The sequence below is a fragment of the Orycteropus afer genome, unplaced genomic scaffold, assembly GCF_000298275.1.
Source record: "Orycteropus afer afer isolate SDZICR_OR568_19922 unplaced genomic scaffold, OryAfe1.0 scaffold00041, whole genome shotgun sequence".
Classification (NCBI taxonomy): Eukaryota; Metazoa; Chordata; class Mammalia; order Tubulidentata; family Orycteropodidae; genus Orycteropus; species Orycteropus afer.
In genome coordinates, this window is record NW_006921628.1 from 7853071 (window position 1) to 7876438 (window position 23368).

At 36.0% G+C, this 23368-nt stretch overlaps 1 protein-coding gene across 1 annotated transcript in view; it reads left to right on the top strand.

Annotated features, from left to right (window-relative positions):
• LOC103193959 (sarcolemma associated protein) overlaps positions 1-23368 on the top strand; it is a 281321-nt gene that overhangs the window by 227025 nt on the left and 30928 nt on the right. Inside the window, exons 14-16 of the mRNA XM_042780467.1 lie at positions 12101-12160; positions 21206-21286; positions 21569-21628. Of these exons, the coding sequence (XP_042636401.1) occupies positions 12101-12160; positions 21206-21286; positions 21569-21628 (201 nt within the window). The remainder of the gene's footprint in view (positions 1-12100; positions 12161-21205; positions 21287-21568; positions 21629-23368) is intronic.

The window sequence follows — 23368 nt, forward strand, 5'->3', positions numbered from 1 at the left end:
TTATCTGTAGTTATAAGGCAGACAGTGTCTATTTTAAATAAAGAAAAATCTATTTATAGTTAAGGGAAACAGTGGACTAAATAAACATTCATAGATAGAGCATAACTTACATAAATTACCCTAGCCCCTTCAGTGGAATATCAGACAGCTACTAAAAGTAATGATTATGAGGACTGTGTAGTTTTGCATGGGAAAAATGCTAAGTGTGTGGTATGTAGAGAGGAAAATCAGAATGTAAAATCCTGTTCTGTGGCCAAAGAACAGAAAAATAAAAATATAAGTATTCTTTGACATCTGAATCCCTCAGGTCCCTCAGTGCAAATAGTGAAAATTTGGGCAGTAAATTCAGGTAGCTAAGAATATAGCCTATTATCCAAATGTATTTGGTTCCTGAATAGCAAAAGTTAGCAAGAGTTTAAAATGTTAATGAAGATACCAGTTGTATCTAAAAATCTTCCAAATCTGCTTGGTTCCTTATATTTGCATTGCCAGAGTCAGGGTAGTGAGGTTTACTTCTGGTTTGATTTTGTTTTTTGGTCAGAAGGGACATTTTTGCTTTTTTTTTTTTTGATAAGCTGCTATCATAGAAATTATTGTGTTTAATAAGTATTATCACAAGCAAGGCAAATTCAGCAAAAATCTTCTTCTAGTGAACTTGTTCTTAAGTACATTTGAAACAGTTTTGGATTATGTATTGACAGGCACACAAATTTTTTGCCGTTGTTTTCATTGACAGACTTCTTGAACTATTTATGATCTTGGTCACAAAGTATACTGTGTGCAGTGATACTTCATGTTCTTGTTTGTACTATTTTCAAATGCAAATGTTAGTATCTAGCTTTCATTATGTACTATCATTGTATAGTATAAATTCACATGATGTTTTAAAAATTAGAAAGCAAATAATTTACTTATGACTCTTCATATCTGTCTTTTTTGACAGAGTTTTCAGTTTATGTGTGTGCATCTGTAAGAGAGTGATTTGGTTGTTGGCTTTCTTCATTTATAAACACATTTGAGTTTGTTTTCCTTTTATGGTAAAACAGACATTGTTTCTTTTACTTCTCTTGTAGGGGGAAAGCATTTAATCCCAGGCAAAGAAATTGGATTTTGAGCAGATGTAAATACAACCTTTTGCCCAATTCCAGAACCATGAAGCAAATAATTCTGTATAAAAAGAGCTTCACCATCAAGAATATAGAATTAGCAACTAACTTTTACTTAGTAAAACTTGCTAAAAAGTTTTAACACTGTTTTCTTTTTCATGATTCATTCGTGAATTTGATTGAGGTAGAACTCGAACTCCTCTCATTCCATGTTCCCTGAACGGTTTAATAGCTGGAGGCTTATTGTAGAAACCTAATGGATACATTGAGACTTTTGTGTACTGTTAAAGATGGTTTCTGAGGTAACAAGTTGTGCGTGGGCCTCTAAATCTGTTTCATACATAGTCCATGAACTTTGTCACCTGATAAACTTGTATGTTGAGTGCAAAGATGAAGGGTGAAATGTGGAGGATCTAAGAACATAGAGACCTGCCATCACTTCATGGGGATAAAGTGAAAAACAGGTATATCCCAAAGTAAGCATATGTTAAAAATTTATAGGCTGCTGCCTGCCCCTTAGAGTTCTCTCACTCTTGTCTGTCCTGGGCATGGTAGGAGCATCACTGGTGGGTGCAACAGAAACTTTCCCATGAGGAAACTTTCCCCTTCTCCAGGGGAAACTCTTGATGATGGAGTTACTTGTCCTGAAATAAACCTCATGTTGTATTTTTAATATATGCTGACTTTGGGATTTACCTGTTTTTTGTTGTTAATAGGTAAAAATGGAATTCTCTTTCTTTTCCTTCTTTCCCTGCCTCTCACCCCCCTTTTGAAATTACTATCCATGTGTGCTTCTCTTATTCCCTCCTCCTTAGGGCCTTGCTCTCAAATAGAATTTGCCTTATTTGGAGTGATTCATTGAATTAGTGTTGCTCTTGTGACTGAATGTTTACTTTTCATCACTCTATGAGTTCACCTTCTCTGAATAATTTCAGGATTATTCTGATTAAATATTCTCCTTGAAACAGATTTTTAAATTGTTTTTCAACCTTTATTTCTCTAAGCCAAAGCAGTTTCTGTGTGGCAGATCATAGAAAGCAATTGTGGTTCCCTGCTCATAACAGTTTAAGTTCCTGTTACAGGAAAACTCTTGAGTTTTAAGCTAGACCTTGCAAATTTTTTTGTTTCTTTGTTTTTAATTTGTCCGGTCTAGGCTGTATTGGAGGTGTTGTTGTTGTTTGTACTAATCATTTCCCCAAAAGCATTTCACCAGATTTTCTCCCAGTGTAACTGCCCAGAAGTAATCTTAAATTCATGCCAGCAGTGTCTGGTATATAGGCTGTTCCTTTTTTTAAATGATCTGTCTCTGTGTTCTTGAAATTGGTCCATTTCATTTCACTTTCAATCTGGCCTTAAATTCTAAATGCCCCCCACCTCCTTTCTTATGCACTGTGATTTTTGAGTTTTAGGACCAATAGCTTCTGGAACTGTTTTTATGAGAAGGTGGGCTTTCCTCTATATAGCAAGACTTAATTTAACTAAATTTATTTTGCTGTTGAAATGAATAGTCTTATGAAAGTCTGTATTATTAAAATTGAGAACCTCACAAGCAATAGAGGTGGTAGGAGAGCTGGGCCTCTCCTGTGAGGTTCTGAGACTCCATTTCTATTTTGTGAACTGCTGCTCTCTCAAGGGAAATAAATTGTCAGCTTGATAGTAAATGTTGATTGTTACTTTTTACATGGATTGCATCTTGAATCTGATTAAGCTAATCCTGGTTTCTTTGGTGTATCTGCCTTTAGTGACCTGTTAGGGTAATTTTAGCTGTTTTCCATTTTTGGTGTTTAGAATTGGATCAGAGGGATCTTGATAAGAATTCTGACTCAGTCTTTCACTTAGCAGTATGACTGGAAAAATTACCTAAGCTCTGTAAACACTGATTTCCTCATTTATAAAATGAGATAATAATACCTACCTCATGGGATTAGTATGAGAGTTAAATGAGTTAATATGTACCAAGCACCCTAAGTGATACCTTGTAAATACTAGGTAATCAATACATGGTAGCTAGTAGATACAAAAATATTTGGAAACCTGGAGAGGGTGTTAATGGGAGCTTTCTTATTGAAGTGACTTTTTTTTTCCCCTCCATTTTATCCTCAGTCACAAAATACTGAAAACTGATTGATCTAGCTCTCTGGTTCCTCTTTAAATTCTATTTTTCTGATAACACAGAAATTGTTCTAGTCATTAATTACCAGTATATATGCCATTTTTAAACTTTGTTTTCATCCATGTTATTTTGATGTTCTAATCATGACATTATTTGTTGAATAAAACTCACGCTTGAGATTTAGAAATATTTTCCAGATTGGCAATTCTAACAGATTAGCTAGCTCTTTTATATTAATTTATTCCTCCCATTAGTTTTTTCTTTTTTTTTTTTTTTTTTAAGATCTCTAGGCTACTGACATCAGGATCTGACAGTCAGTCTTCTGATTTGCAGTTCAGTTAGTTGTATTGTCACATGAGGAAAATGGCTCTTTGGTTTTAAGAACTTAATCCAGTCTTGGCAAGCCTGTGCTCCCTTTGAGCTTCTTTTGAATGCATTGTTTGTGTTGTTTCTCATTTTCATCTTGTGCCACATACCCATGTAGTATAATTTAATTCTGTCAGCCTAGAAATAAACTGGGTCTTTGGCACAATTTGACAGTTTTTAGAACTCCATCATATGTTTTTTAACTACACAAAGTAAGCTTGGATGATGGTTCTCAAATGTTATTAAGCTTGTACTATTATACCTATCTGTTCCATTCCTTACAGAAATGCCTGCATGTATAAAAACCAGTTACTGTCAAGTTGACTCTGACTCATGGTGACCTTGTGTGTTTCAGAGTACAACTGTGCTCCATAGGGTTTTCAGTGGCTTATTTTGAGCTGGTAGATCTCCAGGCCTTTTTCCCAAGATACTTCTAGTGTTTAGAATTAGCAGCATTATTCTCAATATTTGAAGCTGGAAATAATCCAGAAGACCTTCAGTACTCAAAGGGAGAAATATACAAGATAGATTGGGTGAAAGAAACTTGATGCAAAAGAATGCATAACTGTGGTGTTCCATTTCTATAAAGTTCATAAAATTAAATGACATTATTTAGTCATTCATATTTGGAAAGTCTGACTATAAAGAAATGCAAGTTGTTAAATACCATACAAACTAGGATAACAGTCACCTTTGTTGGAGAGGAAGGTGTCCTGATTGGAAAGAGGAAATTTATTGACCTGTACATTTACGTTTTATACCTCTTTGTGGTATTTTTTACAATATATAAATGAATTAAAAATGGGAGAAAATGAATAATTATCTCTCTAGAGTATCCCTCAGACAGGAGTTTTAAAAAAGAAAGAAAAATCCTCTACTTTCTCTTTCATTGTGCCAACTAAGGCTAATACCTCCTTCAAGACCTGCAGTTATCTTTGCTTAGAAGTTTTCTCTTTGAGGCTCTGAGGGGGAAATAGTCCGAGGTGGAAATCTCAGGTCTTTACTCTTTTGATTGTATGTGTTACACTAGTGATTTTGAATATTCCTGAAAAATTGAGGTCTTTACCCCAAGCTTGACAGTCTGTAGTTAGAGACTTTTTTTCTTTTTAACAATATTTAAATAAATAAATAAATAAATAAATAAATAAATAAATAAATAATTTTTTTAATCACAGGCTACTAGTGAATCCTAGACTTGATAACTCAACCTTAAATAATACCCATAGTGCTGATAATTAGCAGCTAATTATTATATACTAGTTATATTTCAGTATTGCTCAAAACTTTTTATGTAGATAAACTCATTTAATACATTTTCAAATCACTTTCCAAGTTTTGATCCCTTTAAAAACATTATTCGTTTATTCAACAAATGTTTATTAAACATCTACAATGTGCTAGACATTGTTTTAGTTGTAGGGGGTATACAAGTGAGCAAGACAAAGCTTTGCTTTTAGTGACCTTACATTCTCTTGAAGGAAACAAAAACTAAAAAACTAATAATATCTCAGACAGTGATAAGCACATTGAAGAAAAATAAAAGAATATAAGAGTTTAGGGAGTGACAGAGGTGTGGCTACCAGTTCCTTTGGGAGATGGCACAAATTTGAGATGGGTGAGGGCATTGTGGCTGTATCCAGGTAGACTGAGGTAAGAGTTTTAAAGTAAGAATGCTTTTTTCCCATAAAGGGCCAGATAATAAATATTTTAGACTTTATTGGCTATAAAGTTTCTTACACAGCTGTTCAGTTCTGCTATTGTAATGGAAAGCAGCCAGAGACGATATGTAAATGAATAGTCTCATTTATCAAATGGACAAATAGACAAGATTAGGCCCTTTGGGGCTGTAGCTTGCTGACCCCCGAGCTAGATCATATGGCAATGGTAGGAACATCAGATTTTGTTCCAAAGGTATGAAGGTTTTGAGCAATGAATTTTGATGTTTTTTTTGTTTGTTTGTTTGTTTTTTTAATCTGTCTTTCAAGGAGCTTTGGTGGTATAGTGGTTAAGGCAGTTGGCTGCTAACCACAACGTTGGAGATTTGAAATCACCAACTGTTCCGCAGAAGAAAGATGGGGCAGTCTGCTTCCCTAAAGATTTACAACCCTAGAAACCAAATGAGGGTCACTATAAATTAGGATCAACTCCATGGCAGTGGGATTGATTTGGTTTAATCTGATTTTTAAGGATCTCTGGTGGCACAGTGGTTAAACATTTGGCTACTAACCAAAAGCGGTGATTTTAACCTATGGCACAGTGGTTAAACGTTTGGCTACTAACCAAAAGCGGTGGTTTTAACCTGTCAACCGCTCTGGTAGGTTAAAACCTAGAGAAAGATAAGGTAATCTGCATCTGCAAAGATTAGTCTTGGAAACCCTGTGGGGCAGTTCTCTGTCCTTTAGGGTCTCTATGAGTCAAAACCCAATGGCAAAGGTTTTGTTTTTTTCAGGTTTAATCTGTCTTTGAAAAGGAGCTCTGGTAGTAGCGGTTAAGTGCTCAACTGCTCACTGGAAGGATGGCGCTTCAAATCCATTGGCTGCTTCATGGGAGAAAGATGTAGCAATCAGCTCCCATAATGATTCACAGCCTTGATATGGGGCAGTACTATTCTGACCTATAGGGTTACTATGAACTGGAATCAACTCACTGGCAAGGGTTTTTGGTTGGGAATCTGTCTTCGGTTCAAACCACTAGCTTCTCCCCAGGATCTACTCCCATAAAGATTACAGCCTAGGAAACCCTTTGGAGCAGTTATGCTCTGTCGCATGTGGTCAGTATGAGTCAGAATCAACTCACCATGGCGTACGACAATAGTGTGTCTTTATGGATTCCCTGGGTGGTGCAAAAGGTGAAGCCCCCAACTACTAGCTGGAAGGTTGGCACTTGGAACCCACCCAGAAGCACCTTGGGAGATAGGCCTGGTAATCTTCTCTCGATAGGTCACAGCCTTGACAGCGCTATGGAGCAGTTCTGCTGAGAACTCATTAGGTCTCTGTTAGTTGGAATCAACTAGATGGCAGCTAACAATAAAAACAATCATGTGTCTATAACTTTAAAAACAAGTTGATACTTAGATCTTCAGTGTACTAAAGAAAGTCTGGAATGGCTTTGAAAGTCCTTGTTTATTTTATTACTTGTTGTATTCATATAAAAAGCATTTGTGGAATATCTGTTTCATGTCAGAATTGAGTTGGGGATTAAGTTATTGATAAGATTATTGCCTGCTTTCACTAGACCCTAAATTCTTAGATCATATTTATCTTGGTAATCAATGGAGAGAATACCTAGTACTGTGCCTGGTATACAGTGAATATTTGAAGAAATGAGTATATTCCTTCATGCAATTGATAATATGTTTGGAAAAGTAAACGTAAGTGGATAACTACAGTATAATTTAAAAGCCTTAATGGTGATATGAATAAAGAGCTTAGAGAGGAAAGATACCATATCTATTTAGGAGACAGTTTTAGGCATAGTGAGATTAAGTCCTTGTGAGATTTCTGGGTTAAGATATTTGAGAAGTCATTGAACATAGGGGTCTGGAGCCTAAGAGAGAGAGCTGGACTTGGCTTAACATTTAGAAATGATTCAAGTGTAGCAGATCTTTAAGCCATTAAAAAAGGATTTTTGTTGTTGATAGATTTTAGAAGGATAACACACATACTAAGATTACAATCAGAGGAAGGGAAAGACATTGAAAGGTTAAAAAAGAAAGGATGAGCAAGCATATAGAAGTAGAAATGAGAGGTATCCTGCAAGTCAAAGGAGGAGAGTTTCAAAAGGGACGCAGTAAACTTCTGATTAAATATGAATAGACTCATTAATTTATACTTGCTTCCTCCTGAAAATCCACTAAAATGACAGTATAAAATTATAAAGATTAGAGATTTCCTCTCTGGAGTCTAAAATGGAGTCTCTAGACTAGGGAATATCTGGCATGGCTAAGCATCATACTGAAAAAAATGTGGCCAAAATAAGCAAAATTTTATATTCTGAACTAGAATGCTGGTTTATACTCCTCAGAAAGGAAGTTAGAGGATTTTACTCCAAGGAAACTTCAGGACCACCAGTAAGAGCCAGACTCACCCTTAACTGCTCTTCACAAACAGTTAACAGAGATCTGTGCAGCCACTCTCATTCTCTGTCACACCCACCAGGAGACAGGTGATGAGTGCATAAGTGCTGCTAACTAGCGAATAGAGGAGCACAGTACCCCGCTCACTCAGATACATCCAGAAAAAAAAGAAAGAAAGAGAATGAAAATTTTGGGTGAATCACTCCAGCATACAATCACCAATTAAATATAAATACAACAAAGTTACAATGTCTAAGAGTTAGCAGACCTTCATATCCCACACAAAGAAGCAAAATAAAGCAATAGAAACAAGGGAGCAGGGTACAGACCCAGAACACATCCCTGAGACAGAAGCAGCATTGGAACTCCCTGATAAGGAATTCAAAAGAATTATATTTAGGTAACTTTCAATGGATTGAGAGACAGATCAAGGATAACACAGACAAAACCCTAGAATAATTTTGGAAGAAAATGAACAAAATGACAAAATAAATGAAAAATTAGAAATGATTCTAAATCTACAGGTAGAAATCAGAAGATTAATACTAAATTGTTAAAAGTAGGTAACACATTGAAAGGGCAAAGAAGTAGAATCAATGGAAGACAGAATTCATGAGATTGAAGACAAATTCCTGAATATGTCTTTGGAAAGGGATCAATCAGACAATAGATCAAAACAAAATGAAGAAAGCCTAAGCTTCATGTGGGAATTCATGAAGGAATAACCTACATGTAATCAGAATTCCAGAACAGGAGGAGAAAAAGAAAACCACTGAGAAAATTGTCCAAGATTTTTTGGAAGAGAACTTCCCCGATATGATGGAAGATGAGAATATATCCATTCAGAAAGTCCAATGAACCCCAAACAGGTTAGACCCCAAAAGAAAATCACCAAGACATATATCATCATTAAACTCATCAAAACCAAAGACAAAGAAGGAATGCTGAAAGCTGCATGGGAAAAACAAAAAGTTACCTACATAGGGCAACCGATAAGACTAAAGCTCTGATTTTTCAGCAGAAACCATGCAAGTGAGAAGGCAGTGGGATGGTATATATAAAACTCTGAAAGAGAAAAATTTCCAACCAAGAATTGTGCTCCTACGAATTATATACCCAGCAAAATTGTCCCTCAAATATGATGGTGAAATTAGGAGATTTCCTGATAAGCAGAAATTAAGGGAATTTGTTAAAACCAGACCAACCTTACAAGAGATACTAAAGGAAATTCTTTGAACAAAGCACCAATAATAGTAAACAACAACCTACCATTAATACATGTGATTACATAACCCAGAAACCAACACAGGTATGGAAGTATCCAAAGTTAAATTAGCATACAAGGTTATAAACAGGGAACCAGAAACATCATTTGGCAAATGAGGACAACTACAAACCAAAAAGAGGGGAAAAATAGTGTAGTTACAGAACTTGTAAATGATGAGGAAGTCAAGAGAGTTGCAAGATAGAATGGACTGTTCTAAACTGAGGGAGAAAATTATAAATCACAGGGTAACCTTAAAGAAAAATGATAAACTTCACATCACAGTGAAAAAGAGGACAAGCAGAAATATTTAGCAAATACTAAAACAATAGCAATGAAGGAAATGATAACATGATTCATAAACAAAATGAGCTCAGCACAGAAATACGGAACAACAAAACCAGGAACACCACGAGAAAACACATAACAAAATGACAGCAACCAATTCATATTTGTCGATGGATTAAATGGCCCACGCAAGAGACAGAAAGTTGCAGACTAGATAAGAAAACATAACCCATCAATATGCTGTCTATAAGAGATACACTTAGAGGCAAAAACAAAAATAGATTGAAAATTAAAGCCAGGGAAACTGTTCAGACCAAGGGAAAATATTACTGATACTAACACTTGAAGGTAAGGAGCTCTGGTAGCACAATGCCTAAGGCATGTGACTGTTAAACAGAAGGTAGGTGGTTCAAACCTACCAGCCACTCTGCAGAGGCAAGACTGGGCAGTCTACTTCCATAAAGATTTACCACTGCGAAAACCCAAAGGGAGTCTCTATAAGTCAGAATCGACTGGATAGCAGTGGGTTTGGTTTGTTTTTTTGGAACATTTGAAGGTCACCCAACATACTGCCACTGGGCCACCCAACAGATAACAAAGTCTGGTCATGCACACAGAACTTTGTCAGCTTTTTACTGCCTCACCTTTGAATGTGAAGAGACAGCCAGGATCACCATACTTTTGAGGAAATCCTCTACTGAGAAGCACAGAGATCAAAACAAGTAACAAACTCCGTGTCACCACCTTGCTGAGGTAATGGAGTCTGGTGGGACAATGGGTCCTGACAGTGGGCAGGACAGACCCTTCCAACTCCTTTGGCCCTTTTAATTTACCTTTTTGAAATGTGGGGTTTTCTACATGAGCCCATCATTAAAAGCCTGGGCAGTTAAGTAGAATACGCCATGAAACTGTGGTGCTTTTTATAGTTTAGATTTTCTCCTAGAGGACTGCATTGACCTAAAACTCCAAATAAAAATGGTTTGATAAATAATAATAATAAGTAGAAAGAAAATGTAAATGGAAAAAAATGGAAGCAGAGGAAGAAAACTTCAAAGAAAATATAACTGATTTCTTCAGAAATATGTTTTATGGATGAAACAAGAAAAAGTGGAAGGATTAGAAGAGAAAATGCAGAAAGTTTTGCATAAAATATAACAAAATTAACAAGAAATTTTAAAAAAGAAAGAAAGAAAATTAGGAGATTAATCCCAGAGACCTAACATCTGAATAATGAGTTTGGCAGGGGGAGAGAAAGGGGAAGAAAGGGAGAAAAGTGAATGGGTTAGGGGGAGGAAGGCAGTAGAAAAGAAAAGTTTATTAAAGAAATAGAATACAAGATAATTCCCCAGAAATGAGCTTCATTAAATTGAAAGGATGCACCAAATATACAGCACAATATATTTTTAAAAGACCACACACTGAGTCAAACACAAATGTCCATGTATTGTATGCTTTCATTTGTGAGACATGAATAGGTAAATCCATAGAAATAGAAAACAGATTAGTGGTTGCTAGGGGCTGGGGAGAAGAGGTAATGGTGAGTGACTGCTAATGGGTACAGAATTTCCTTTTGGGGTGATGAAAACGTTTTAGAACTAGATAGAGGTAGTGGTTGTGCAGCATTGTGAATATAGTAAATGCCACTGAATTGTTCACTTTAAAATGATTGATTTTAAGTTATGTAAATTTCACCTGAATTTTTTAAAGAAAAACCAAAAAACATACATTGAAATTTAAGAACACCAGGGATAAAGATTCTGAAAACTTCCAAAGAGATACAAAGGGTCTGACATTGTAGTAGTCATAAAAACCCACTGCTGTCAAATTGATGCCAACTCATACTGACCTTACAGGACAGAGGAGAACTCTGCCCCACAAGGTTTCCAAAGCTGTAATCTTTAGGGCAGTGGACTGCCACATCTTTCTCCCACGGAGCAAGAGCAGCTACTGAGTTAAGACCTCTGACTTTCAGTTAGCAGCTGAGCACTTAACTACTGCACCACCAGGGCTTCTTATATTAATCATAGTAATTAAATTTTATTACAACAGGAATGAAAGTTATGAAAAGGAGCCATGTAGGCTTTGACGGATAGGAGGATATTGTGGTGATCTTGAAGCAGTTTCTGTGGCTCAGTGGTAGGTGTGGACCAAGTTGAAGAATGAAAGAATAGAGAAATTATTTCACCCAGTGCAAAAGTGTAAATTGAAAGAGACTAACTGACATACAGAATTACATTAGAGGATATAAAGAATAGTTATATTATCCCCACACACACACACCACCCCCAGGAAAATACAGAATACAAAAATACGAATGTAAATTATTTTTTAGAGCTGGATTATACATTTACAGAGAAGCCCCCGTGAAACAAATAAAGAAATTGCAAATCTTTTTTCCTTCAATAGTTACTTGCCTAAAATGATTCAGTTTACAGAAATATTAAGGCATCTCTGCTGTGAATTATATCATTAAGGAAAAGTAAACAGTATAACATACATTTTATTGCTTCTTTATTTAAATAGAATACCTTCTCAGAATTCCTTCCTATTAGCTTAACATCCTTGATTTAAAGAGTGCTGATTTGATTGTTTGTTTCAAGTCTTTTTAAAAGGCTTTTTTAATAAGGGGAAAATTAATGAAAAGAAAAAGCAAAATGTTCTTTCTAAGTTATTCCCCAACCCCTACTTTTTTGCATTGTTCTAATTGCTCTTCCGTAGTCTGAGTTCTCTCAGTTCCCCTTCCAGGTTCGAGTTTTTGTTCAAGCCTGGTAATAGGAGAAATGTTATCAGTTTTAAATTTGGTCATGGAATGTGTTATACTGCCCCACTCTGGGAGGGGAACGCTGCTCGGTTTGAGCTTGGATGGTAACGTTTATTTTCTTTGGCAGAGAAGCTGATCGTCGAGGGGCATCTAACCAAAGTGGTAGAAGAAACGAAGCTTTCAAAAGGTTAGTTTCCTGATTTTTCCATGGGTTTTAACAGCTCTTTTGAAAAATGAAGTTTAGTGTACATTTTCAGGATCATTGTGGTTTAATTATCAAAGTTTTTTTTTTTCTGTATCTCTTAAAATGACAATAATAGAGAATATATAAAATAGTTGGATCTCTGTTTTAAAAAGGATATATTAATTTAAAAGTTTCTTTTAAAATGATATATATGTATGCATTTTGGAAAGTTAATGGTTGCTAGTTTTCTGTAAATATTAAAGACTTTTTTTCAGGGACTCCATTTGGCTCTCTGTACTATGTACATACTGATGGTTTCCCTCATCCTGGATGATTCTTTGTTTTGTCTTTGTCCTATCTAAGGCTTTAATAAAAGGGTCTCTATAGTCAGGTTTGACTCGACGGCACATAACAACAACAACAACAACATAGAACAACAAAAAGACTTACTGCAATCTCTCTCACTCTCAGCATTATTTTCAGCTTTCATATTAAATTTTTAATCAAACACAATGTAAATCTTTCATAATACAATTTAACAGGTAAAAAGTGGTTACAGTTTCATTTTTGAGGATTAATGTACCTTGAGATTCCTTACTATATTTAATCTTTTCTTAACTTTCGACATCTCAATTTTATCTCAACAAAAGTAATTTTGTCGATCTACTTAAGTGTTTATAATGAATAATCCTGTAATCCAATGTAGTTTATTCTGTTAATTCTTTTCTTACATCAGAGGGAAATCAGGCAATTCAATTTGGTGGGATGTGCTCATTATCATGTGGGACTTTCACCACTATGTACCAATATAAAATTTAAAACTAGATTCACAGTCATTTTTGGTCACTTAAAACTATGACTGAAAAAAGTTTTGGAATATTCAATTTCAGAACATTCTTGTTTTATAAAAGTAACTGTATCCTTTGGCTTCTAAAAATATTTTAAAAGATGGTGTCATTGCACATAATTGGTGGCTTCCATTCTGAATTTTGTGCACTACAGATGCCTTATTTGGGGAAAGAATGCATAGAATATGCATCACTAATATTGTTCCGGTGGACAGGCGTTGCGTTTCAGAATGGTGAACTATTTTTAGTATATGTGGCCATTTATTTAATCTTATTAAAATGGGATGAGAACAGACTTTAAAATAGCTTTTACTTCACCACCTAAATACCTATTCAGATTAGTTAGTTGAATGATCAACATTCTGAAATGGAAGCAGAGCCTTAGAGGAAAAAAATCAGCACTTCTTTAATTAAAGTATCTTGCCACCTTAGAGCTTCTATTTAATGTGTTCTGGATTAGAATATATTTTCTTAGGATTATGTGGAGTCATTAATGAAAAATATTTGTGCAGTTTTACTGATTTCCTTGGCTATAAAATATGTTTGAAAGCTTTAAAGAATATACTTTCTGATCTAGCAACTCCACTTCTGGGTTTTTACCGTAAGGAGCAAATTGGGCAGATGTGCAGGGGTGTTTGTTTTGGTGTGGTTTTAAGAGGAAAATATAAATTTCCAATAATAAGGGCATTCATTAAATTATGGTAAGTCCATGTAAATGAATAGAATACAATCTTTTAGAATAATATAAGATACAGATACAAGTTTTATGGCTTGGGAATATTTCCACAATATATTATTAAGTGAAAAGTGGAAATTCAAATCAGAATGAATAATGATTCCTTTTTTTAAAAAAATAATTTTTTATCTAGGAAAAAACTCCAGGGAGGTATGTATGTACTCCTTTGAACTATCAACTGTATGTATGAGAGCAAAAGGGCAGCATTTGCCCAAAGTGGGAAGGGATAAGAAAGAAGGATGAATTTTTTTAAAAAATAATTAAAAAACTAACTTTTTTCTACCCAGAGCCCCAGGGATTTTCTATCAGGCATCAACATGTTATTAGCACTTCTGCTAGATGGCCAAATAAGTTACTTTGTAAGCTTTGTATCTGACTATGAAGTATTTTCTTTTGGACTTGACCTAATTGTCTTATTTTAAAATGCTTTTGTTGGTGATATTTCTGAATTTTCTTCTTTGCATTGAAACTGTCAATTGCTAGAATCACCAATTACCGGCCTTAACATTTTTCTCCAAAGATGTTTGAAGTGGTAACTCAAATAGCAGTCATTAAATATCTATCACACCAAATGATCAAAAGTTACTTTAAAACAAAGATGAGACTGTGAGGGAGGAGGGAATTGAGTTGAATAAAAATGAAACAACCAGAAAGGAACTAATGAGAATGTTCACACATTGTGAAGAATGTAGCCAATGTCATTGAACAGTTTGTATAGAAATTGTTCAGCGGGAACCTAAACTGCTGTGTGAACCTTCACCAAAACCACAATGAAATATTATAAAAAAAAAAATGTCTACAATAGTTTTGAAGATGGTAGTATAAAGAATACTAGTAGGTAAAACAGCTAGATTCAAATCCAGGTGTTACAACTAAATAGTTACATGCCCTTGGGCAATTTTAGACTTTTAAATCTGTTTTCTCATTTGTAAAATGGGATTAACAGTATTCATTTTGCAGGGTTGTAGTGAGAATTTAATGAAATACTTCTTATAAAGCAGAAAGCTCTGTTTTGGTGTCCAGTAAATAATAGTTTTCTTTCCCCTTTTTGATCTTTAACCTTACTTTCTTTCCAGATGATGGTTCCAGTGGTATAAGAAGTAGTCTATGGCCAGTGTCTTTTACCCACCCACAGTTCTTTCCGCTCAAAGATATAGTCAAAGAAGAGTCACCTTGTGGGCTTCTCAATTTGGGAACAGTTGATACTGACATTGATAGCTGTTCTACCATTTCCTTCTATGTACTGTTGATGAGAAGTTTCCAGGTGCACTCAAGGGCAACTAACAACTACAACAAGGAGCTTTTTTGAAATCCTTGGGTGGTGCAAATAGTTTGTGTTCTACTACTAACCTAAAGGTTGGCAATTTGAACCCACTTAGTGATACCATGGAAAAATATATGGCCATCATCTTCCATTAAAATACAGCCAAGAAACCTCTGTGGAGCAGTTCTGCTCTAATACCTGGGGTCACCATGAGTTTGGGAATCACCTGGACAGCAACTACCAACAATGTTGATGTTTATCTTACTGATTAAGTACAGCAGGAAAAACAACAGTAGTGACTTTTTAATCTTAGAAATATTGAGTGCTGCTTCACAGCTGAAGCATGGATATTTTGAAAAGAAGTCAGTATTCTTTTGTTGAGTTCTTTGTTTCATTCTGGAGTAGATTTGGTTTGATTCCATGTAATATCTCTTATATTAGGATACAAAGATAGGCCATGATTTGACTTTCTAAGAATTTGCCTTCTTGCTCAGAGCAGAGTGATGCCTTCAGTCAACCTTGTTTTATTTTTATTTATTTATTTTTTGAGCACCTAGTATGCACTAGAGACATTGTTCTATTCATTGAGAATATGGCAGTTAACAAAACAGAAAACAATCCCTGCCTTCACAGAACATGGATTCTGTGAGATCTTACTGAAAGATTTGTTCCCACCTTTAAGCTAATTTTACCTCCCAGGCTGATACTCTAAATATAAAAGTTTATTCTAAGCTACAAGAATACTTTTGAAAATATACTTCTCTTGTTTTACTTCAATATCTTCATCATAAAATTGCCAAGAATACTAAAATCAGAAGACAGTCATTTTCCTTTCAATTCCCCCAGAGTGTTTCCTTTTTTCCCCATATATAGATTATATGTATTAACCTGTTTTATATGAGTCTGTAATTTTGTAATCAAAATTACACATTCAGAAATGTCTGATTATAGCACATTATGAATGCAGCAAAGGTCACAGGTTGGATTCCCATGGGCCTCCACGGTCAGTGACTTCACTTCTAATCTGAGCTCCTGTCTCCCAACAGTTGGCCTTTCGTTACAAATGACAGTGAAAAAAAGAAACTAAAGGCTTTATGCAGATATATCACTATTTCACAAGGAAAACCGCAAGTTCAAAGGGTTTTCTTATATAAGAATGTAAGCCTTAACAAGTTATAATATTGTATTAAATATTTTATTGTGTTTTCAGTGAAAGTTTACATAGCAAATTAGGTTCCTATTTAACAATTTCTATACAAATTGGTCAGTGACATCATATTTTTATAAAAATTACATTTTTCAATGTGTGTCAGTATCCTCATTATTTCCATTGGCTGTTGTTTCAGTTAATCTACTTTCCCTGCCGTCCATTATCTTCTCATTTTTGCCTTAGAGCAAATGTTAACTGTTTGGTTTTATACAGATGATTTTTCAAAGGAGCACAAACTCATAGGTGATATTATTTATTTTATAAGCCAATCTGTTATTTAGCCTCAGAGTAGTTTTAGTTCAAGTTTAAAGGGAATCTCAGGGCAGTGGTCTCAGGGGTTCTTCTAGTCCCAATCAATCCAATAAGTCTGGACATTTTTAGAATTTGAGTTTTGTTCTACACTTTTCTCCTATCAGGGTCTATCTGTTGTGTCCCTGATCAGAACAGTCTGGTCAGTAGTAGTAGCCAGGTACCATCTAGTTCTTTTGGTCTTAGGGTAGATGAGATCATGGTTCATTTAGGCTCTTAGTCCTGGAGTTTTATCTTTCAGTCATTGGTTTCCTTCTTTCTTTTTTGCTCCAGATGCATAGAGACCAGTCATTGTATCTTAGATGGCTTTCACAAGTTTTTAAGACCCCAGTTACTACTCACCAAACTAGGATGTGAACATCAGTTTTATTAACTATATTACGCCAGTTCACTAAGTTGTCCCACAAGACTCTGGTCTTAAGCCTTCAAACCCAGTAAATTAATCCCACGAGGTGTGTGGTTCTATCTAAGAATTACCCATAACTATGCCCCTATATGCTTTATTATCTATATGGATATATATGCAGCACACACATATATGTATAGACATACGCCATGAAGCATTTACTGATGAAGATTAAAGACTACAGTCTGCAGTATGGGTTACATCTCAACAAAAAGAAAATGAAAATCCTCACAACTGGACCAATAAGCAGCATCATGATAAATGGAGAAAAGATTGAAGTTGTCAAAGATTTCATATTATTTGGATCCATAGTCAACACTCATGGAAGCAGCAGTCAGGAAATCAGATGACGTATTGCACTGGGCAAATCTGCTACAAAAGACCTCTTTAAAGTGTTTAAGAGCAAAGAAGTCTCTTTGAAGACTAAGGTGCACCTAACCCAAGTCATGGTGTTTTCAATCACCTCATATGCATGGGAAAGCTGGACAATGAATAAGGAAGACCAAAGAAGAGTTGATGCTTTTGAATTGTGGTGTTGGCAAAGAATATTGAAAGTACCATGGACTACCAGAAGAAAGAACAAATCTGTCCTGGAAGAAATGCAGCCAGAATGCTCCTTGGAAATGAGGATGGCCAGATGTCGTCTCACCTACTTTGGTCACGTTGCCAGAAGGGACCATTCCCTGGAAAAGGATACCATGCTTGGTGAAGTGGAGGGTCAGCGAAAAAGGGGAAGGCCCTCAACAAGATGGATTGTCACTGTGGCTGCAGTGATGGGCTCAGGCATAGCAAGGATTGTGTGGCTGGCTCAGGACCAGGCAATATTTCGTTCTATTGTACATAGGATCACTGTGGGTCGGAGCCAACCTGATAGTACCTAACAACAACAACAATAGATGCGTTATACGTGCAAGTCTACATGCACACATGTACCTACCTATACACATATATGCCTACATACCTATATATGTAAGGAGGTCTGGTAGCACAATGCCTAAGGTATCTGACTGCACCAAAAGATTGGTGGTTCAAACCCACCAGCCACTCCATGGAAGCAAGACTAGGCAATCTACTTATGTAAAGATTTTCTGCCTTGGAAACCCAGTGGGGGTCGCTGTGAGTCAGAATCGACTTGATAGCAGTGGATTTGGGTGGTATTTTTTTGTACCTATATCTGTAACCACATGCATATTTTGTGGCTGTTGCTGCAAAATTGTATATGTTATGTTGTTATTGTTGTGTGCCATTGAGTTGGACCCGACTCATAGTGACCCCTCCTTGGGTTTCTGAGGCAGTATCACTATGGAAGTAGATTGCCCCATCTTCCTTCCGAGGAGGGTGGGTTTGAACTGCCAGCCTTCTGATTAGCAGTCAAGTGCCTTAGGCACTATGCTACCAGAGCTCCCATATATGTTATAGCAGTTACCAAAACATCCTTTATTCTTGTGTACTTAGTGTACTTTCTTCACTCAGATTTGGTGTTACCTTTCCCATCACCAAAAGTAACAAGTGTCTAATCTAGAGAGTGATTCCTCTTCCCTCCACCTCCTCTCCTTGGTAACCACCAATGATTGTTGGTGCCTGTATGCGTACCTATTCTTGTCTTTTTATAAAAATGAGATAATAGAATATTTGTCCTTTTGTGATCAACTTATTTCACTTAGCATAATGTTCTCTAGATTCATCCACATTATAATATGTTTTGAGAATGCATTATTCTTCATGGTTGCCTAGTATTCCATTTTATATATGTACCATGTTTTGTTTATCCATTCACCTGTTGGTGGGTACTAGGGTTATTTCTATCTTTTTGCTATTATGAATAGTTCTACAATGAACATAGGTGTCCATGTGTCTATTTGTGTCACTTCTGTTAGGTCTCTGGGGAGTGTTATTGCTGGATTGTAAGGTAGTTCTATTTCTAGTTTTTGTTTTTTTTTTAGGAAGGGCCATACTGTTTTCCATATTGGTTGTATCATTTTACATTCTTACCAGCAGTGAAACAAGAGTTCAAGCCTCCCCACATCTTTGCCAGCATTTGTTGTTTACTGTTGTTTTATTTGTTTGTTTTTTGGATCACTGCCATTTTAGCAGGAGTAAGATGGTATTTCCTTGTAGGTTTGATTTAGGTTTCTCTAATGGTTAATGGGGAGCTCTGGTAGCATAGTGCCTAAGGCACTTGACTGCTAACCAGAAGGCTGGCGGTTCAAACCCACCAGCCACTCCTCAGAAGGAAGGTTGGGCAATCTACTTCTGTAGTGATACTGCCTCAGAAACCCAAGGAGGGGTCACTGTGAGTCGGGTCCGACGTGACGGTACATAACAACAACAACAACAACAATGGTTAATGGGGAGTTCTGGTGGCCTAGTGCTGAATGCATTTGACTGCTAACCAGAATGATGGCAATTCAAACCCACCAGCCACTTCATGGGAGAAAGAAAGGCAGTTTGCTTCTGTAAAGATTTACAGCCTTGGAATCCCTATGAGGCACTTCTGTTGTATCCTGTAGGGTTACTATGAGTGAGAATCAACTCGGTAATAGTGGGTAGTAGAAATGGTTGATGATCACGAACATCTTTTCATGTTTGTGGACCATTTGAATGTTCTTTTTAGTGAAGTGTCTGTTCACATCCTTTGTCCATTTTTTAGTTGGGTTGTTTGTCTTTTTGTTATAAAATTGTTGAAGTTTTCTATATATTTTAGGAATTAGATCCTTATTGGATATGTTGTTCCTTTAGATTTTTTTCCCAGTCTGTAGATTGTCTTTTTACTCTTTTGATAAAGTTTTTTGATGAGCATAAGTATTTAATTTTATGAAGTCCCTAGATTTTTCCAATAATGAACAATGCTGCAATGAGCATTCTGTTATTTCTTTAGGAAAGTACTAGAAGTAGGTATTATACATTTCAAATTTTAATGCTTATTACTACAAACATTACAGTCAAGTATATAACATTATACACACACGCATGCACAGAATGATATAAAATAAAACAAGATTAGTTGTAAAAAATCATGGCACAGAGAAGATGCAATGCTAGAGAAATAAAGAAGACTTCTTAGAGGTGGTGGGACTCAAGCTGTATCTTACAGAATGAATAAACCAAGTAGAGAGAATGGACTTTGAGGTTAGGGAAATAATCAGATCAAGGAAAGAATTGCAGGCCATAATGAGCTGGTATGTACCAGCCCTGTAAAAAGGTTGGCCTGACTGATGTAGAGCTCTTGTGGGAATTAATACAGTTTCCAGATTCTGGCTAAATTTGGGGTACAAATCTTAGTTGAAACGTTGTGGAGAGTGGGGAGATGCTATTAGAATATGATCAGAGAAATGAGTATCTCTATGAATGCTGTCCTAATGTGTGCCATAGTACACACATATGCGCCATTACAGATGAGAATCTAGGGCCTAATTCATTGTCAGTCATCTTTAATAAACTGTTGAAAACTATGCTGAGGAAGTCTTTTTTAACTTCATTGAAATAGGCAGTATAAGACTTGCAAAAATTTCAAAACATAAGGTCCCTGGGTGGTACAGATGGTCTGCACTCGGCTAGTAACCCAAAAGTTGCCTGTTTGAACCCTCCCAGCAGTACTGCGGAAGATGCAGGCCTGCAGGTGGCTTCCATAAAGATTACACCCAACTTGACTCCATAGTCAATTAACACATAAACAAACATGCCTCAAAAAAATTCAGAACTTTAAATTGTTAAGTTTTTCTCAGTGTAGTTCAGATACAGTTAAATTTTCTTTAGAAATTAAAGGCTGTTAATTTTTTCTGTTTTAAATAGCACTCAAAAACAGATAATTGTGAGCTTTAGTTTTATTATATGAATACAAATATTACTAAAACAGCCTTCTAGCTATTATTTTTCTGTATTAGAGAGCCATTTCCTTTCTTCATCTCCATACATTGTCCCCATTGTCTTAAGCATTTTGCTGTATTTGTTGCAGTTCTCTGAATACTTTAGCAAGGCTAGATTCATTTACATTTCCAGTTGGCAAGTGGACAGACAGCCTTGAACAAAAGCCCAAGCTCTCTGCACAGCAGACAGGATCCACATTAGATTTCAGTGAATTACATGTAATAATAACCAGCATTCTATTTTGGACTAGGGTAGTTAAAAAGTAAGAGATTCAGTGACTTCAGTTAATTTTAAAAGTACTTAATATTCTAGCAGATTTTGAGCACTTGTAACCTGGAGTAGATGTTTATTGATATAAGATGTTTAATTGTGATGAGAGTTAACTTTTTTTTTTTCCCCCCTTGGTAGAAAACCAGGCAAGAGCAAAGGAATCTGATTTATCAGATACCCTGAGTCCAAGCAAGGAAAAAAGTAGTGACGACACTACAGGTGAGTTTTAACCTTTTGTTTACAAATCTGCAGGTGTATTGTGATTGACCAAGCAGTTTAGGTTTGCAGATGAATGTGAGTGGCATTTCGTAGTTTGTGTTTGGTGAAAAATCAGTGCTTCCATTTATCAAGTCACTCTCTTGAATCTAGGGATGTTTTGTTAAAACTACTTACAATTATCTAGTACAGTAGCTACTCAGATTTCAATTATTTATTTTGCTAATGATAGTTTGCTGGTAGATCTGAGTACTGTCTCTAATTATCTTTTTTTCCCCTGTCTAGACGCCCAAATGGATGAGCAAGATCTAAATGAACCCCTTGCTAAAGTGTCCCTATTAAAAGGTACTTTCACGTGTTTTTGTATTTTGAACAGGGTATCAGATTTGCCCTGTGCCACAAAATCAGTTTTATGTTTTATGAGAAGTGTTAAGTTTCACTTAGGAAATTAAGAGAGGCTCTGTAACATAATAGGAACTAAAAGTTAATGTGTTGGTGTTGGTTCCCAACATTTCAAATAAAAATACTTAAATTGTAGAATAATGTAAAACAATTAAAGTTTTACATTATTACTAAGGGCAAATCTCTAAGTGGTAGAATATGAAATGTGGCTGTGTTTTGGTTTACCATGGTGTCTCTGAAACAGGAACTAGAAAAATATGAAAATACTAACTTTTTTGAAAGAATCTCCTGTTTGTCTGATAGCATATGGTAACATTTGTAAACATCCTCATTTTCTGGTCCTCCTCATCCTTCAGTAGTTATCCCCAGGGTCTTAGGGCATTCTTCTAGAAACTTGGGCTAAGAAATAGTAAAGTGTCTTTAGAATGTCCCACTGATAAATCTGTAACTGTTGGAACACCATAGTAGTGGTGGACTGACACTGAGGCAACTCTCTGGGATCAGAGCAGCAGGAGCAGCCTGTGGGAGTTTCTCTCTGGAGGAGTTCTATGCCAGTGGTCAGGCTGTTAAGGCATCTCCCAGTCCAGACCCTGAGATTTGGGGTTGTGCTTGGAGGCCTTAGTTTCACCCTGCATGACCCTGCTGCTAGCCTCATTGTACAGTGATGGGGTAGGGAGTAGTTAGCAAAGAGATTACCCACATTCTCTCAGAATTCTTTAGTCTGGGCATCCCTTTTCTTCCCTGTGGACATTGGTGATCACATGGCTCTGTGAGCCACCTTTGGTCCAATTCCACAACCAAGGGAGACCCTTACGATTGCTGACCCAGGCAAATTTTGCCAACTCGTCCTTAAGTGTGATCATACTTTCCAGGACTGCCGCTGATCTGCACTCTTCTCAGGTGATCTGTGGTGTTGACAAGGCATGCTTTTTTTCTAGTGTCATAATAATACATGTAAGTTAATGGTTGCACAGTCCAGAAATCTCATGTTGGAAGCAGTATTTACAACTCTTTTCAGAAATGCAGTACAATTATTGTATAAAATGTTGTTACTGGTACTGCAGAAAACGTCAGAACTCCTGGGCCTTTGTGGGAAACAGAGAGAAACAAGAAGGGAAGTGGATGAGTAATGAACACTCCTTACACAAAAGTAACTATTTTTATGGTCTTTTGTTATAGAGAAATCGCCCAGAAATCTTTTCAGCAGTTAAATTCAGATTAATTTATAATTAGCATTTATGATTGTTAATTATATTAAACTATAAATGCTTTTGTAATTTTATGTGTAGTCTGTGTCTACAACAATGCCAAGTATATAGCAAAACTCAGATACTGGATGATTGAATTAATAGTAGACCCCTTACATCAAAGTTATAATATCACAGGAGATTAGGGAAATAACACTAGCCAAGAAGCTAAGAGTCAGAGAACTCTGGAATCAGTCCAGCTCTGTTACTTATTTGTAATACGTCCTTAGGCACATTACTTAACTTCTCTGTGCTTTTGTTCCTTCATTTGTCAAAAACTACTTCATCAGGTTATTGTGAGCATTAATTAAAATAAGACATATAGACCACTTACTGTGGTGCTGGGAATATAACATGTTAACCAACATATTGAAGACACCAGTGGTAATGATGGCAGTGATTGATAAAAGCAAACTTACGTGTTAAAGAAAACTGA